The sequence below is a fragment of the Callionymus lyra genome, chromosome 11, assembly GCF_982586985.1.
Source record: "Callionymus lyra chromosome 11, fCalLyr1.hap1.1, whole genome shotgun sequence".
NCBI lineage: Eukaryota > Metazoa > Chordata > Actinopteri > Syngnathiformes > Callionymidae > Callionymus > Callionymus lyra.
This window is the reverse complement of record NC_141828.1, coordinates 26,288,758-26,307,943: the sequence shown is the minus strand read 5'-3', so window position 1 is coordinate 26,307,943 and position 19,186 is coordinate 26,288,758. Positions and strand designations below refer to the sequence as shown.

Here is a 19,186-nt window from a genome sequence, read left to right as displayed (position 1 = left end):
ATATTTTTCAAATCATTTTTTTACACATACAGTTTAATAATCAAAAGCAAATATTCCAAAAATACATTTTTGTAGATTAAAGTTATTTTTCTTAATTTGTAGCCTTGTCAATTCAATATTAAATGTATAATAGCATCACCAGAAAATACCAAATGAGTACGAGCTACTTGATCAAAATCATGGTCTGATGACACAATTATACAAACTTTTTAATATGAACTTTAAAAGGCTATGAACTAAAAAATATTGAAATTTAATAAAAATATTCATTAATTATAAAAAATAAGAATATCAAACTACATCTGTTTAAAAAACTATTTGATTTTTTATGTCAACAATGCCATGTAGAAATAAAAAATAAAAAAAATAAAAAATTGTAAATGAAATGCTTTAAGAAAACAAAATTTCATGAAAAAAATGTAAAGTTTAAACATTACAAATACAAAAGTGTTTTGATAGCTTAGGACAGGCCCGCCGCCACGCCCTCTCTGTGGTCCCTTCAAGAAACTCCACGATGCAACTTGATCTAGCGCCTTCGGCGATGTGCTTCCCCTGCTGCTCACATCTTCCTCATCCTCCGTACCTCATCCTCCTCCTCGTCATCACGCAATCCTCTCTCCTCTTGACGACGTAAGAAACAGCAACATCGTCACTCTTGCATGTGTTGGGTTTCTCAGATTGATCTGAGGTAGTTTAGCTTAAGATAAGTAGTAAAGCTTTCACAGAGTTGACACTTATTAAAGCCTTCAACTCAGTTACTTTCTAGTTAGTCACCCTCTGACGCAGGAACACCCTCGTACATGTAATTTGTAAAACATGATAAAAACACGTCTTCAATACAAAAAGAGTGAAAATATGTTTCCATAAAATGAAGACAAATCAAGAATATTTTGAGAATTTCTGTTTATTGTCCAAAATCCTGTCTTGACAAAAATGTCAATCCCTGGAAAAAAAAAAATCACAGCAAATAATGAGTCAAAAAAGATCTGGGGGCCAAATCGAGTCTGTGGAGTCACTTTGAGTGAGCACAAGATGGATTCTTAATACATCAAGTTTCTGAAAATGGAATTCATTTAACTCTTGACTCATAAAGTTATCCGTGTTGACAACACAGCTTTGAAAAGATCAAACAAATTCAAATAAAACTGAAGTAAATCCATAAAGGGTGAAAACGTCAAGTCACTTCCATTTCTTCTTTCTAATTAAACTTGTTTGATTACATTTTACTTGTTTGATTACAGTTGATTTTTTTAGTTTAAATGTTTGATTACATTTGAATTATTTGATTAACGTTTAATGTTTTGAATACAGTGGAAAACTGTTTGACTTGGAAAATTATTAAAAATGTATAAAAATGTATACAAAAAAAAACTATGATAAAAAGTAAGATTGTATAAAATTGAAAGATGTTTAAAGTGATGTCAAGGACAAGATGGTTGGACAGTTAAGGAAACCTCATCACCCATCATCATAATCTGTATGAGAGTTAAAATGTGTTGCTTTACAAATAACTGTAACTGACTTGTGACCAGTATTGTACAGCGGGAAGCATCAATCCTGTGCAGCATAATATAACTTTTTTAACTTTGTCAGTCGCACATCTTGCCAACGTCGAGTCAGACTCTTGCCAGCAAATATAAAAGCATTGTTTGTGAGGCAGCTGGGAAATGTTTTGTCATCAGCAGCAAAAGTCAGACTCTTGCCAAACGACTCCCCTCCGAGACGTCGCAGCCTTTCAAGTGAAAAACAAGGCAAACAAATAACTTTTTTTTTTGAAAGCTGTGGATTAATGAAGCAGCGTGGACGACATATTAAACAGAACCTTTAATAAGCAGTGAGACAGTTATTGATCTCTTGAAAGAGCGAATCCACGACTGAAATGAGTCAGTCGTCCTGAAAGAAAGAGTCCAGTTCCTCGGTCATGCTGTCCGCCTCATGAGTAGCTTTTGATGGCTTGATGGAAGAAGGTATTTCCTGTGATCTCGGCGGAGGATCCACCTCGCGTTTGAAGTCCCTGCCTCCTCCCAGAACCTTCTGGCTCTCGATGAAGTACTGGTTGGGGTGACTTAGCGAGAAGTTGCTGTCGTCGATCTGGATTGAGAAGAACAAAGAACGGTTAGAAGATGATGAACAAGGTGGTATGGAAGTGAATCAGTGACATCAGAAGATTGAATCTTTTAACGTTTCAAATGTTACAGCTTGGAATTCTTGGTTTTTTTAAACATTGAATTATGTTTTTTTAATTGAATTCAATCATTGATATATTACAAGGTTGAATTTGTTTTATTAATTAAATCATTTACAGATCGAAATATTGAATTTTGGGGTTTAGGTAACGATTAGATATAAAGGAAATTAATATTTTTTTTTTTATTTTATTATTTTTTGTTTGACTTCCCAATTCTAATAGTAAAAAAGAAAACTTTCTAAATTCAATCTTTTTTCATTTTTTGGCCTTTTAAATATGAAAATGTTGATATAATAGTAACAACATGAACTTATTTTATTTTTCACAAAGACTTTGATATTCTTATTACAGTTATTAAAAACTATTCTTTCATTCAATATATTTATTTGTAGCCCATTCAATTCAATAAAAACATGTTGATATAATATTGCAAACATGAGTATTTTCTATTTTAAAAGTCTAATTCCATAAGGCTACACATTTTTTACATTTCAATTTGGAAAATGTTTTTTTTTTTTTAATTGTCTGAATAATAGAATAGAATAGAATAGAAAGGCTTTATTCATCCCCAGAGGGGAAACACACTTTCACAACAGCGCAGAAAGAAATAGTACAAGAGATAATACAAAATAAAATAAAAATAAGAATATCTAACTTTGTGTAAAAAAATTAAATTTATATATATGTTTTTCAATTTAATTACAGTATTCAAAGAATTTAAAACTAATTCACCGCTTCAATATAGAACTAAATCTATGTGAAATGTTACATGTATGTGATGAACTTCTACATTTATGTCACGTCTATCAAGAGCTCGATGAACATCAGCAGCTGACAAACGATCGTAAAGGTTTTCTAACATCACTACTTGGAGATGAAAGAAGCTCCTCAGGAGGACAAAGAGACGAACATCTGCACTGAAGCGTGATCACAGAAACAGGTTTTCTCGTAACGGTCGGCCATCGTGCTTATGATGCCGTGTAATTGTCCAACAGATGAACGCGGAACCTTCAAGCTTCTGGAATAATCATCCAGACAATCCTGGTGTTTTTGTCTCACGACGAAAAGAACGAGCGAGTGAGCTTTCATGAACCTGCATCTTCTCAAAGAATCTGATGTTTACATGACTTCAAAATAGGATAAACAATTGAATTGATTATAATTGAAAAATGTTTATTATAGTTGAAAAAAGTTTGATTGTAGTTGAAAAATGTTTATTATAGTTGAAAAAAGTTTGATTGTAGTTGAAAAATGTTTAATTATAATTGAAAATTGTTTGATTACAGTCGACAATTGAACGTTTATAGTTGAAAATGGTTTGATAATAGTTGGAAATTGTTTGATTTATAGTTGAAAATTGTTTGATTATAGTTGAAAATTGTTTGATTACTGTTGAAAATTGTTTGATTACAGTTGAAAATTGTTTGATTATAGTTCAAATGTTTTGATTATAGTTGAACATTGTTTGATTACAGTTGAAAATTGTTTGATTACAGTTGAAAATTGTTTGATTATAGTTGAAAATTGATTAATTATAGTTAAGTAATACAATTGTAGTTGTATGTGTATCATGTGATAATTTATGTGCACCAAGTCTATTTCTATAGTGTTACTTAGGTTAGGTAGAACTTTATTGACTTGACCTTATTACTTATGTTAACTCAATTCACTAATTGATACTTAAGCTAAATGTATTACCGTTTGACCAATCTGTGAATGTATCGTCTCAGTATCTACTTTCTGTTTGCTCTTGTACAAGTTTTAACTTACATTTTGTTCACTAACGTTGATACATTGTTAATTATCATATTTGTGAATTTTGATGTGGTTATTAACATCTGCATCTATGTAGCCACTCTGTGGAGATGGAACATTTTACTTTACTTTTGTCACCGTCAGCCGACCAAAGATGGATTAGACTTGGGTATTTAGATTCAGTGAGAGAAACCCAAGCACAGTTAAGCAGCTATGACAGTCTGTCAATCATGGATGTAATGACATTTCTGGGTCTTCCTCCGGGACTCTGGCTGGTGTGGTGTTGCCTGAACCACCTCCAGTGATGAGTGAAATCCAAACTTACATTGTGCGTGAGCTCGAAGTACTTCTGGCACGCCAGCTGGTAGTGCATCCCTTTAACCAACTCCAGGACCTGCGAGGAAGGGCAAGAGGGCGGGAGAGACACAAACGTTAGTGCAGGAAGTTTATTTTGAACCCGCAGACGTGAGCGTGGTTTGACTGACGCGTGGAAGGATTACTTCTTTCTTTTTAGGCTTTACTTCTATCCGACACAGGGCATGTTTTTTCAAAGGGCGAGTTGACTTTAGGGAATAAGCCCACTCAAAAATCCCTTCACTCATAAATCACGATGACAGTTGACGGAGGAAACAAATAAAAGGCGAGAGTGCTGAGGTCCAAAAAAAAAAAAGAAGGTGCAATTTGCTTCACTCAAAATGACATTTAATGGCTTCCTCCTTGAGCCGCCTGCACTTTCTCAGCTCAGCCCATTTCTGGTTTAGTGCATTTTGTTTACAAAGACGTGAGTGAATGCAACGGTCTCCTGCTCTTTTCAATAAAATAGAAATATTTTTAACAAGCTCTGACTCTGAGCTCTTGTGAAGATGTTTTTGTGTCGTCCCACATGTGCACCTACAACCTATCCAAGGTCGCGGGTGCAGCAGAGAGAGAGCAAAGAGGCCCAGACATCTCCATGTACTAACTCCACAGAAGATACATTATTTCAGCATCAGTGGAAATAAGTTCATGACCTTAGCTTTCTTACCGTTTTAAGTTTTAACTAACATAAGATCTTAATTATCAAGTGTTCACATTTATAAGACTTGAAAATATGATAATAACACTAATTAAGGCTTCGTTTTTGGATTCATGAATTTGATGCATTTTTAAAACATTTTATGGATCCATAGGAACTCTTACTTTATTCCTATTCAGGAAAAATGTTTGACTAGACAAAAAAGCTCCTCAATGTGATGTTCACGAAACCAAAACGATTTTTCAGGTTTTTCCATAAGTTTTGAATCTTTAGTTGTGCAGACAATTTTCACTTTGTCTTTTACATATAAAGTGTCTCATTTAAATCCTATAATCACAGTAAAGTGGATGAATTAAAAGCCAGAATGTATTAAAGTGATTTACATATTTATTGAGGGTATTGAAGACAATATTGATGAACTTAAATATGTTCTTTTCATGATGTTGTATCGATATGAATTTCTTGCATGTTAATTGTATATTAAATGTTTTATCATTTTTGTGTTTCAATTAAACTTCCCGCCACTAGATGGCAGCAGTCATTACATCTTAAAGAACAATTACACCACGCAATCGAGGCAACGAGAGGATACAGTCGACTCAAGCAGCTTTTAAAGCTAATGTTTGGACGCATTTGTTTTTCAGTTGTATTAATTCATAGAAGGTATGATATCGTGAGTGTATCACTACAGTGAGTGTATCACTGTATCTTAATGTGTATTGTATCGTAAAATTCTTGCTAATGCACACTCCCAATAGTCATGAGAGCAACATAAAATCTAAATCAGAGTCAAGTCTGATACAAATCAACAAATCAAAGCAGGAAACCCACCTGACTGATCCCACTCGGAGAGACTTTGTAGAACTGCAGCTTCTGCTTCAGTAGTTCGGGGTCACTATGACGGAAAGGGCATCCTGCAATCACAGCATTTGTTTCAAATATGTGGCCTGACAGAGGAGCTTAAAAGGCAGATTTATTTTTTAAAGGGTGACGACATGGACTCTGAACTCACCGTGATGGTCGCCCTGGCTGGGTGCGTTTGACAGGATCACTTTCATGCAACTGAAGGGGGTGTAGTCGGCTCGCTTGCCTTCTTTGCCAAACATGTGGCGAATGCTGTAGGCATACGCTTTGTCAAACTACAGAGGGAGCAGCGAGAGGGAGAGCGGGCATTAGTGAGGATGGGAGTGTTCGAGGGACAAGGTTGGGGTGAAAACAGACATTGCCATACATCATGTCAGCTTTGGCAGAGTGTTTCCTGAATGAAATATGGAGCTATTAGGGAGAACCTGCTGTAGAAGTGTCGCCACAGTCCAGATAGCTGAATTATGGGAGCAGTGATACGGACCACGGCTCCCCTCTCATTGCTTTTACCTCTGATCCCGAACATTGACGTTACATTGAAGAATCACAGATTTTTACCAGACAAATGGAGGGAATTCCACATTTTTTCCATCACTCAAAACACAATTTCATAAATATAAAGAAATTCAGTTGAAATAAAATTCAAGAACTTGTTTTATATTTTGGAAAAACACAAATCCTTTATTAGTTTAGTGTTTATGTATTTATTTCAATCTTACCCAACTTTCTACTGAAGTGATGGTACAAGATTATAAAGCTTAACGGGAACATTCTTATACAATTCAACCCTAACTCTAAACCACCGAATGAAATATTTACTTCACAGTTGTATTAATGTTGTTGTTCATGTTGTGAATAATATGTTTCTTGCCTATACTTTGACAGGGGTGTAAGATAATATAGATACTTTTAAATGTTATTACATGTTATTTAATAAAAAAAAATATCACAGTTTCTTTTGGTTTCAAAGATCTGGGGATGACTCGAGAGGATACAGTCGACTCCAGCAACTTCGTCAAGAGTCTGTAAATTCTGCAAAACCAGAGTCAAGTACTCGACAATACTACAAATATATCCTTGTTAATATAGTATCACAATATATCATATTGTTGCCCATGTATCGTGATACGTTTCGTATCCGCAGATTCTTGACAAAACACAAGTATTTTATGAGGTTGTTAATGCTAAAAAAAAAAAAAATCATTTCATTATCCAACTACTGTTAGTGTAATTTTGCTTTTGTGTAATCAGGTTTGTTTTTTTTACAGCGTACCGTATGTTGTGTTTTGCGTCCTGATTGGCGTGTTACCAGCCAGTGTTCCTCCTTAAGTAAGTAAGTCATTAATTTATATTTGTAGAGCGCTTTTCCAGACCAGGGTCACAAAGCACTTGAAAAAAAATCACAACAATACCCAATAAAATATATACTTAAAAGGTCAAATTAATACTGAGAGAAACACAGGAGTTCCAGAAAATCAAGGAAAAGCCTGAACAATTAAAAATGTCTTAAGATGTTTCTTAAAGGAGTCAGTAGATCCATCAAGCGCAAAGAGAGAGGAAGATCGTTCCAAAGCTTAGGAGCAACAGGCTGGAAGGATTTCTCTCCTCTGGTCCTGAACTGTGTGCAAGGAACCTTCAGTAGATTCTGATCCACAGACCTCAGAGCCCGAGCTGGGTTGTAAGGCTGGATCAGATCAGTGATGTAAGGAGGAACCTGACCATGAATAGCTCTGAAAGTAAGAACCAGAATTTTAAAGTTGATACTGAAAGAAACTGGAAGCCAGTTAAGAGTTTTAAGGATCGGAGAAATGTGAGTTCTTCTACTTGAACCGGTCAGATTTCTAGCCGCTTGCTTGTTAAGACATGAAAACAAACTGTTGCAATAGTCCAGGCGAGAAGACACAAACGCATGGATTATAAGCTCCAGATAATGTTGTGACAACATTTTCCTAAGTTTAGAGATCTTTCTTAGTTAAAGGAAACAGTTTCTGGTCAGTTTTCTGCAGTGTTGAACTAGAGACATGTCTTTATCAAATACAACACCCAGGTTTCTCAGGCTCAGTTTGACAAACTGACCTAAGTCACCCAAGTACTGACTCAACCCTAGAACCTTATCATCGGGAGCAATAACCAGAGTGTCAGTTTTAATAAGGTGTTATTGTGAGTTGTGGATGTTACGTACATTTGTTGTGATTGTGAGAAGGCGAGCGAAGCAGCTGCATGCGTTTGTGTGTTTGAGAAGTCTGGTGGTCCTGCTTCCAAAAATAAACCAGTCAAACTGAACAAAAGAACTTGTTGTTACTCCTAGACTTCTCTGACAAGTTTCATATAAAACTATCTGGACGGCGAGTTACCAAGGCCGAGAAACGAGCCAAGTTATGGAACTTTATGGAACTGCAGGTCTAACTACAGTCAAGACGCCAGTTTTATTTTAAGAACGTATCACCCGTGATTATTGAGGGAGCGCTGTTCATTTTTCTTTGTTGTTTTTTGTAGTATTGTAGATCATTTTCAACTTTTTCTAGTCCATTTTTGACTGCATTTTGACCTGTCTTTAACTTTTTTAGTCATATTTGAAGTCCTCATTCTAGTTTTAAATCATCATGACTATGGGCAACTGGAAGCCATTGGAGCACAATATCCGACATAATTAAGATCTTTCTAATTGAAAATTTCTATATTCTTCTCGTTTTCTCTCCGTCATTCACTGCTCTTGAACGCAACACTGCTGCAATAGAACCACAACAGGAAATACAAGACTGAAGGTTTCATCAGAAGTCTCAGGTGACACACAAGTTTCATCATTAGTACTTAGTTTCCAACAACCTTTCCATTCCTCCTCAGACTCTTCTCCGATGGTCGTAGACTCTCTGAACTTGAAATGATATTGAAAGATGAATTGAGAGCTGACACATTGGTTGTATATGAACACCTCTGTGCAGCCATTAGGGATGAATTACGTGTTCCCTCCATAATGAAACCATAAACACCAGTTTGCTTCAGGTCTGAAACGAGTCGTGTATGCAGTCTTCATTAGAAAAACAAGATTAATCTAAAAGTTAAATGTCTCAAATCATAATTACAGACCAACATGTTTCAATCAACTCTTTGAAATCAAATTACATTTGGGTTAGTTAGGATTTATTTTAAGTAAATGCCTTCATCTATATGTCCCACCATGGTAGCATCAATTCATAATCTGTCAAGGGTCAGTGACAAGAAATATTTCTTGAGTTTGAGGCTAGAAAACCAATACCTTGATACCGCAGTTGACTTTTCAAAAGTAAATACAGATTTTTGATAGCTTCTTCTCTTTTTTTCGATACGACAGGGTTCAGGATATTTTTTCCTTTTGTTTTGCACAGTGGGATTGAAAGGACAGAGACAGTTAGATTTACCCCAGTTCTTAGTGGACACACTCATTTTACATTAAAACATGCAAATATTTGCCAGACTTCTGTACATATGGAAGACAAACCCAAATATTTTGTTGCAAATCAAAAATCCAGTTAAATCTGTGTCACATATAAACCATAAGCAGGCAACTTTCTCTTTAGGTTTAACATAGACGTTTCTGTGATGTCGTGCTTTCCGATAGAAATTGTCTGGAATCTCTCAATTTCTATGAAGACTGTGTTTTAACATCTATTAGTGTTTTCCCAACAGAAAGACATTGTTGAGGGTGTTTGGCTTCTTTTCGGGCTGAAAACACAAATTGCTGAGTTAAAAAGTATTATTTCCCTAGTGTCAAACCCTGTTATCAATTATAACACATTTTAAAACTTCCTAGAGATCTATTTGGCGACCATATTGTGTCCCTGGAGTACGAATTCTCTCCATGTATTGATTTACTACTATAGCAAAAACTATTGACAACAGTAAACGCTCCATTGAAAGCAGCGAGTGAGCAAAAATAGAATCTTTTTTCCTTTGGAGCCAATTTCATTTGTTTCTGCCCCTTAACGCTGGCGTGTAAGCGACACAATCGAATGGCGGTATAGGGCGCTCGGCATCGTCACCCATACTTAAGGACACGTCGACAATGCCAACAGTGAAGTAGGACACAACGGAGGGGATTACGCATGTGTGTGCGTTAACTTGGCGTGACTTCTGAAGCTCAAACCCGCCTGGGTGATTGTGCTGGTAGCTCCAATCCCTCTAATAGGTATTTCCATTTAAATACTTTTCTCCTTAATCTGCACTGGACGCCTCTTCATGCTCCAAAACAAAAGAAAGGGTTTTGAAAAATCCGGATGAGTATATAGGATACTGCAAGGGCTCTTGGGTATTTACTTTTATAATCCCTGAAAAAATGAAAAAAGAACTCCAGTTGTAAAAAGAAAAGATATCTACGGTTGGAATATTGATCATCAACCTTTTAAATCTAAATATCTTCAAATTATTAAGTAATTATTCTCTTACTTTTGTTCCATTACAGTTAAAATAGTTTGATTATTGTTAAATATTGTTTGATTACAGTTGAAAATTGATTACAGTTGAAAACTGATTGATTACAATTAAAAATAATTCAATTACAGTTGAAAATGGTTTGTTTACAGTTGAAAATGGTTTGATTATAGTTGAAAATGGTTTGTTTACAGTTGAAAATGGTTTGATTATAGTTGAAAATGGTTTGATTATAGTTGAAAATGATTCAATTAAGAGTTGAAAATGGTTTGATTATAGTTGAAAATGGTTTGATTATAGTTGAAAATAGTTTGATTACAGTTGAAAATGGTTTGTTTACAGTTGAAAATGGTTTGATTATAGTTGAAAATGGTTTGATTACAGTTGAAAATGGTTTGATTATAGTTGAAAATGGTTTGATTATAGTTGAAAATGATTCAATTAAGAGTTGAAAATAGTTTGATTATAGTTGAAAATGGTTAGATTATAGTTGAAAATAGTTTGATTACAGTTGAAAATGGTTTGTTTACAGTTGAAAATGGTTTGATTATAGTTGAAAATGGTTTGTTTACAGTTGAAAATGGTTTGATTATAGTTGAAAATGGTTTGATTATAGTTGAAAATGATTCGATTAAGAGTTGAAAATGGTTTGATTATAGTTGAAAATGGTTTGATTATAGTTGAAAATAGTTTGATTACAGTTGAAAATGGTTTGTTTACAGTTGAAAATGGTTTGATTATAGTTGAAAATGGTTTGTTTACAGTTGAAAATGGTTTGATTATAGTTGAAAATGGTTTGATTATAGTTGAAAATGATTCAATTAAGAGTTGAAAATGGTTTGATTATAGTTGAAAATGGTTTGATTACAGTTGAAAATGGTTTGATTACAGTTGAAAATGGTTTGTTTACAGTTGAAAATGGTTTGATTATAGTTGAAAATGGTTTGTTTACAGTTGAAAATGGTTTGTTTACAGTTGAAAATGGTTTGATTATAGTTGAAAATGGTTTGATTATAGTTGAAAATGATTCAATTAGAGTTGAAAATGGTTTGATTATAGTTGAAAATGGTTTGATTATAGTTGAAAATGGTTTGATTATAGTTGAAAATGGTTTGATTATAGTTAGATTCAATTAAGAGTTGAAAATGGTTTGATTATAGTTGAAAATGGTTTGATTATAGTTGAAAATGATTCAATTAGAGTTGAAAATGGTTTGATTACAGTTGAAAATGGTTTGATTATAGTTGAAAATGGTTTGATTATACAATTGTTCTTGAAATATTACACAAAACAAAAAATGAATAAATAAATGAATAAAATTCACAAAAATACTGTGAACCAATGTTAACGGCGAGTTAAGATTGATGGATCATCCTTCCCTGTGTACCACAAAATTAAATAGAAAACATTTCAATTTAGATAATATTTTTGACCATAGTTCTTATGAAGACCTTTATATGCATAAGAATTAACTATTTTATTTTATTTTTTAACAGGTAAACAGACTGAAGTAGGGGGAGAAGATAGAGAAGAAAGTAGGTGGGGAGAGAAGGTGAGGTGTGTGTGTGAGAGTGTGAGCAGAGAACAAGAAGCGCCAGCTCTACACATCTGCAAGAGGGGCGAGAGGGACCCTGAGAAGCCACGCTGCCCCCAAAGAAGCCAGTGGGCCCATGCCTAGCCCGGCAGGATCCCGGCAGGCAAGATAAGCACCGGAGCCAGCCATGACCCCGAACGGCGACCAAAAAGCAGACCACTCCCAGGAGGCCCCCAACAGCGCACAGAGGCAAAGACCAGTGAGGAGACGGCGGAAGAAGCGAAGAGGGGAGGCACCAGGAGCAGGCACCAGGACAGGGGGGTCGTAGTGCCAACCGGCGAGGGACATCCAGCGAACCAGTAAGAGGACATCAAGGCAAGCCCGTGCCCCAGAAGCCCCCCCCCCCCGGAAACCAGGCCACCAGGGTCACAGGGAGGCCATGGTCGTGTGGGCAGAAAAACCAAAAACCTGGTATCAGGGAAGGGCTTCCCTGTGACTGCCACAGCCCCCCCGCCCCCCTCGTCATGAGCACCAGGGGGGACAGCAGCATTCAATGGGCGGTCCACGGTCTCTGTGGTACCAAGGGTCGACCGATCACACCCGCCGGCCCCCAGCCCATGTCCCCGCTTACTATGCGGCACCAGGGGGGACAGCAGCATTCCATGGGCGTTTCACGGTCTCTTCGGTACCAAGGGTCCGCCCACCACTCACCCTCGCCATGTCCCTGCCCATTTTGCGGCCCCATCCCTTGATCAACCCCCGAAAGGCCAACGGCCCCGACCAAGCACCGCCCCGCAGCCATGGAGGCAAACGACTCCAACCCGGCAAATGCCACACAGGACACACGCAGAGAGACACCGCCACAGCTGCAGTGGGCAGAGAGCATAAGAAGTAATTCTAGATCAAGTAGCTCGATGATACGTTCTAGTTTAAGGTTATTTTTCTTCCTTTGGTCCATCTTGTATTCACTTTAATCAACATTAACCCACCACTGGTCTAAGTGCTGCATATTTTAGTAATTATAAGGGCTACAAAATCCTAAAAAGTACCTCAGTAAAAGTTTGTTGCAGTGAATACAGTGTCATGTGATTAATCCTCCTCTAAGTAGAAAGAGGCCTCTGGAGGAAACATCCCTTTCGTGAGAAATGGTGTCAGTTAGTGGAAATTAATTAACTTCAAGTTAACATCTGTAAAACAAGCTGTTCAAACTCTAACCCTTGGCCAAACATCGCAGAAATATACATGCAGAAGGAGGCCAACTTTGGCAGCGTAGGTCGCATTGATCTCATCCATTTTCTGCCTCAAGTCTAATATTTTATCTTTTTTTTTTTCTCCAGGCCTCCCTCTCGGCATCGCTGGCTCCCATCGCTTTTCTCTGCTCCTGGCATACTAATGAGGAGGTTTTGTGCCGCCTGCCACAAAGTGCAGTCCCTGACACGACACATACATCACAGGGCTGTGATCTGGTCAGCACAGCTCTCTGCTGCAGTACCTGCAGCCCATCACGCTACAACCGTACCTGCTGCCGAAGCTGCTTCAGAAGTGGGGCAGCAAAGAGCGCCGCAAAACCAATACAACGTCCCGCAGTCACTGTCGGCTAATTACAGAAAGTAGAACAGGAAAGACAAGAACAGCAGAGCCTGGAGGCATAAAGAGATGGTGGAGGATAGAAGACTTTTCAATCCATTATCTTTTATAGCTACAAAAACTCTCTGGAATCATTTTATGTAAAAAGAAAAAAAAAAAAAAAAATGTCCATACTTTCTGAACACATTATTGTGAAGCCAATTTAAATCAGAGGCAGAAAATTGGAGGTTATTTTCTAAAGTTACCTCTAGTGAGTTACATAATGTATGTGTGACAAAGACTTCAAAAGGTTTTCTGCGAACAATTCTAATGTTGCGGGTGAAATTCCCAACGAGTCAAAAAATGCTGAAGAAAACACTAAAATAATGTTTAGCAGAGCAGGTTTCTTTTTTCCCTCCAGCACCTTTTATTCCCTTGATGTCAGCACAGTGTACTTGTCTAGTTGGAGTCCAAGGTAACAAAGAAAATGCAGTTTAAGACATGAACAATGTCCGAAACACGCCTTGCACAAAATACACTGTGCTTCGTACCTTTTGCCTGGTACAGCGAAAAATGTTAAATATATATTTTTATTTCTTTGGTTCTGCTAATCTGATTGCCCGTCAACAATAAAATAATACCAGAAATGGTTACCTTAGTTTACATTTTGAAAAAAAAAAAAAAAAGGTTATAGACATTTTAATGCCAATTAAGGTATTATTAATAGATTAAAGAATTTAACACCTTTTAAAAGTGTTTAAAGGGCACCTAATGTGCCGATTTAAGTAAGTAAGTAAGTAAGTAATTTTTATATATATAGCGCTTTTCCACACAGTCACAAAGCGCTCTTAAGATGTTTCTTGAAATAGTCAGTAGACTCCATCAAGCGCAGAGAGAGGAAGATCGTTCTAAAGCTTAGGAGCAACAGCCTGAAAGGATTTCTCTCCTCTGATCCTGAACCGTGTGCGTGGAAACATCAGTAGATTCTGATCCACAGACCTCAGAGCCCGAGCTGGGGTGTAAGTCTGGATCAGATCACTGATGTAAGGAGGAGCCATGAATAGCTCTGAAAGTAAGAACCAGAATTTTAAAGTTGATCCTGAAAGAAACTGGAAGCCAGCTGTGTTTTCACTCAGCCATTGTTTGATTTCTAGCAAACAATTGACTAAGCTGTTCAGCCTCTGGGGCTCGGTTGGATCAAAAGAGCAGTAGAGCTGGATGTCATCAGCAAAAATGTGATAAGAAACATCAGGAAATCTCTGAATGATTTTACTCAGGGGAATCAAGTACAGCAAAAACAATAAAGGAACCAGAACAGAACCTTGAGTGACTTCACACAACAGATCTGCCGATTCAGACCTCATTTGATTGGCAGATACACTAAAACTGTGCCCAGAAAGGTATGATGAGAACCATTTTAACACAGACCCAGACAGTCCAATCAACTGTGACAAAGGCTGAGGACAGATCCAAGAAAACCAGAGCAGTGAATTGACTTGAATCAGCCGACATCATGATGTCACTGGACACTTTCAGTAAGGCTGTATCCGTAGATTGATGTTTACGGAAGCCAGACTGAAACTTCTCGAGGATGTCGCTCTGATCCAGGAACAAAGAAAGCTGCTCAGACACCACCTTCTCCAAGATCTTGGACAAGAAAGGGAGCTTAGAAATAGGCCTGAAATTACTGAGGTCAGTCAGGTCTGGCTTTTTGAGCAGAGGCTCTACAATGGCATGTTTAAATGCATTGGGAAAAACCCCTGTGGAAAGGGAGAGGTTCACCATATTCACCAGGGGCCAATTACATCAAATACTTTGATAAAAAGCCTACAAGGAAGGACGTCATCTGAGCAAGAGGAGGGTTTCATCTTGTTCACTAGTGCCGAAATATCACCCAAAGATACAGCAGTGAAGGAAGACCTAGAGGAGGAGAGGGGCTCAGAGACAAAGGGGGAGGGATTTTCGCTTTGATCAATTTAATTTTGTCAAAGAAAAATCTCAACAATGCATTGCTGTCAGCTTCACAGAAGACAGTGTCTCTTAAATTGATCTAGGACCTCTATTATACTCATCAGTATGTTTCTTTTTGCACAAACCTCTCATTTAATAAAGATATTTACATTAGAAAATACGCTTAAGCTCCGCCCACTTAAAATGCACCGTTTTGGCTGGAGAAGATGTCTCTTCCAAGCAACCACGCCAACTCTGCACTGATTGGTCACACCAAACTCACCCCTGAAACCCCCGTTTTGTAAATTAAAAACGAATAATAAAAATAAGATTTGCTGCTTAATGTACAAATTATAAAAACACTTTAAGGCAGAAGTAACTCTTACCATGTTTACATAAATATTTATTTTGTTTCACGATTAACATGTAGGTATTTAACCTATTTAGGGCTACTAGGGGAGGACACTTCTACCAGAGTGACGTCAGAATGTTTAATTTAACCTTAGTCTTATTTGGCAGAACTTTATTAAGTAATAAGTTCAAAACGGAGCAACGTCATGATGAATGACCTTCTGCATGTTGAAGAGGACGACTTCAACTTTTACAACATGTGAATAAGTCAGGAGAGTTGGGTTTTAACATTAGGTGCCCTTTAAAGATTCGTCTTACTTCCTGTTTAAGGTACTCAGGCCACAAAAATGATTTTATAAAAATTCATTTATAATCCTTTGCATTTCTCAACATGTTTAATGGCTGTATTTTAGTGTTTTAAACTAGCTAGATCATATCCAAGTTATGTTATTTTGAGAACACAATAAATTAATTCTAAATAAACAAAACCATTTAAATATAAAAGGCTTTTTGTTTTTAATAGGAAAAACCGCGGATAATATCAGAAAAATAAATCACTTGCTGATGAAACAATCAAGTTAAAATAATCAAGCTTCTACCAAATTACAAAACATTTATTTATAAATATATTATAGAGAATTATTTATGTACGATGGATGTCGATGAACCTTCATAGCCACATCAATATTACTACATTTTTGTCCTGACTTTACTCTGATGACTTAATGAATCACAACATTTTAGGACTGTAATCATCTCCCAAACAGTAAATCAGCTGTTTTTATTGACACACAGCTGATCCAATCAAATCTTTTAGAGCTCGGACTCCATAGGCAAGGTTATGACAAAGAAAGCAGCCCATTGGTTGATATTCTAACTTGTGGGGGGGTGTTCTAACTCGATAGAGAGTATGTGATCAAACACTGCTCTCTAAATAAATGTTTAAAGCTAAATGTTTTGTATTTATCTTTTGTGTGCATCATTTAATCTGTGGGTATTTCATTATATAAATAAAGATGGTGGTAGAGATGGCTCTACAGAGATATGGTTTATGTAAAAAACATTTGTATGATGTTTGACCTCAGGGATTGTGGTGCCCTGGTTACATAAAAAAACATTATTTATCTTTAAGATGTAATAATGAAGCTACTTTCTCATGACACGTCACAGTTATTTGCAAGATTGATTTGTCATCCTGAGTAACACTCACGGCTCTCTTAAAATTTCCCATGCTACTTTAAACACACAACAACAGACACAAAAGTACATGTTGGCGAGTCACTGCCATTATATCCTAACAATGTATCTCTTTATATCTCACACAAACTTTTTCTTCAAATCATTTCCACACTATTAAAAATCACGCCTGAGTCAAAACCAAATGTCCGAACACTTGGCTGATGAAACATCTACATCTGACAAGAAATGTTGGAGGCTTGGACTGCATGAAAACATGAAGCTGGACCAGCTACATTTATCTTATCACAGTCAGAATAGCTGCACATATTCTCATATGAGCATCAAGTTAACATAAATGTGCAGCTCAAGAGGCCCGGGAGCGACTGATTCCTGCTCGAGGCAACCTGCAGCCTTTCTGTGTAGAGTTTTGCATTTGTAAACCCCAGTGTTTGTGTGGGTTTACTGCAGGTACTCTGGTTTCCTCCCACAGTACAAACACATACAGCTGTTAAGGAATTAGTTAAATGCAAAATTGTATGTCACACAAGTAACAATTACAATTACAGAAGTTGGACTTTTTTTAAAATTTATTTTAACATTAAATAAACATTACTTTTAATCCACTGAAAAATATCCTGTATATATTATAATTAATAATTAGTTATTAAACTTCACTGATGCAGCAACACTAGATATAATATTTTATAATTAAATCCTTCACAGAGATACTTTGCGGTTCAAAAATGATAGAATTGTAGCTCCTGGTTGAGTGAAAACGGAATAATGTACTAATGTACTAAATAAAAAAGTTGTGATAATTACATGGCAGAAAGTTAGACTTAGACATGCACTGAGGCAGATCCAGCCTGGGTTACTAATTATACTTTATATTTCATGCCCCGCCAAGTTATGAGACTTGATAGCTCAACATGAAATCCCAAAGACGCAGTCGTGTCCATTAACAGCATGAAATATTCAGTCCACGTCCAAACTGGTCCCGTCCAAGTTGCACAGACGTGCAAGGATGGCGCTGGCTAATACGTTCATTATATATGACTACATGATCTCTTTTTTGGTTGTACCTTGTCGGCGTCCACTTTTCCTCTGGTGAACTCTGACCTCCAGAACTGCAACGCCTGCTCTAGGGTGAGGCCGATGCCTTTGAGGAAGAGGCCGTACTGCATACGTCCCCCGTGGCGGAGATGGTGGTTCTCTCTCAGGGCCTGGTGTAGCTGCCGCATGCACAGAGGGTAGGACTTGCCCGAGAGCTGCACGCACAAACAAAATAATCCTCTATGTTAGTTGTAAGCACAGGTTTTATTTTGAAATTAAAAAGATATGAATCCATGTTGAATTTTTATTTGCATGTCTGCAAACAACTCAGCGCTCTTTCATAACAAGGATTACTGAGCAGCCGATTCCATTTGACATTTAAACAGTGTTTTTAATGCAACTTACTGAATCAATTTGTTCCAAGGAGATTTTTCCAACGTTCTTCTGGACGCTGTAATCCTGCCCCACATAGGCATGACTGTCGAGATGAAACATGTTAAGAAATAGAACTGTGTCACCAGCAATGCTTTGAATGGAGAGCAAAAACATTTAGATTTAAAATATACTTCAATTGACCACATAAAAGGAAGAGAAGTCCGTGGTATTGAAGAGCAGGATTCTAAAGCTTCGTCACTTACAGAAGTATCAACTCGTAGCGCAAGAGAATGGCAGAAAAAAATGTGTTTAAATCGTCATATTAATAAGAAAGATCATTAAGACGGAATAATGGATATGAAAGAACGATGCTGCTTTTATTAAGGTTACTGTTCATATTTTTAATGAATGTCAGATCCAGAAAAGATTGTTAGAGGAAGGCTTCCACTGAAATTAAGGCTGTAGCAACACACTAATGTCATGATACGATATATTTTGATACATTTGCATTATTTACAGAACAAATGTGGACACTGAATTTTAGTGACATTGTTTGATTGTTCCACTCCCATTTAGTTTAATTAATAGAATAAAAGAAAGATAAACTATGTCCGAACATCAGCTTTAAAAGCTACTGGAGCCAGCTGTTTACTATCCACTTGTCCACAGTCATCACCAGTGACCAAACCAGCAAGAGATTTGAGTTTCTACATTAGATACTTGCACATTTGGCCCCCCAGCTTGATTTCTCTTCATCAAATGTGGCCCTTCTCAACACATATTATGGATGTCAATACTCATATAGAGACTTCCAATAACAGTAACACTGAGGTTGAAGGAAAATAAATTGATGGGAAGTACTAAAAGATTTTGGCCCTCGTGTTACCCAGTTTGACTCCCCTGGTACAAAAGGAGCTGCTTGGCAGATGTCTGTGCTGCCTTAGTGCTT

At 36.9% G+C, this 19,186-nt stretch overlaps 1 protein-coding gene across 1 annotated transcript in view; it reads right to left on the bottom strand.

Moving 5' to 3' along the window:
* Positions 1-1,809: 1,809 nt before the first annotated feature.
* The window catches only part of prim2 (DNA primase subunit 2), a 29,397-nt gene continuing 12,020 nt past the window's right edge, over positions 1,810-19,186 (bottom strand). The window contains exons 9-14 of the mRNA XM_087802424.1: positions 18,268-18,340; positions 17,892-18,077; positions 5,971-6,097; positions 5,790-5,872; positions 4,269-4,337; positions 1,810-2,091 (exon numbers count right to left, since the gene is read on the bottom strand). Coding sequence (XP_087658550.1) covers positions 1,885-2,091; positions 4,269-4,337; positions 5,790-5,872; positions 5,971-6,097; positions 17,892-18,077; positions 18,268-18,340 — 745 coding nt within the window. The 3' untranslated portion in view covers positions 1,810-1,884. The remainder of the gene's footprint in view (positions 2,092-4,268; positions 4,338-5,789; positions 5,873-5,970; positions 6,098-17,891; positions 18,078-18,267; positions 18,341-19,186) is intronic.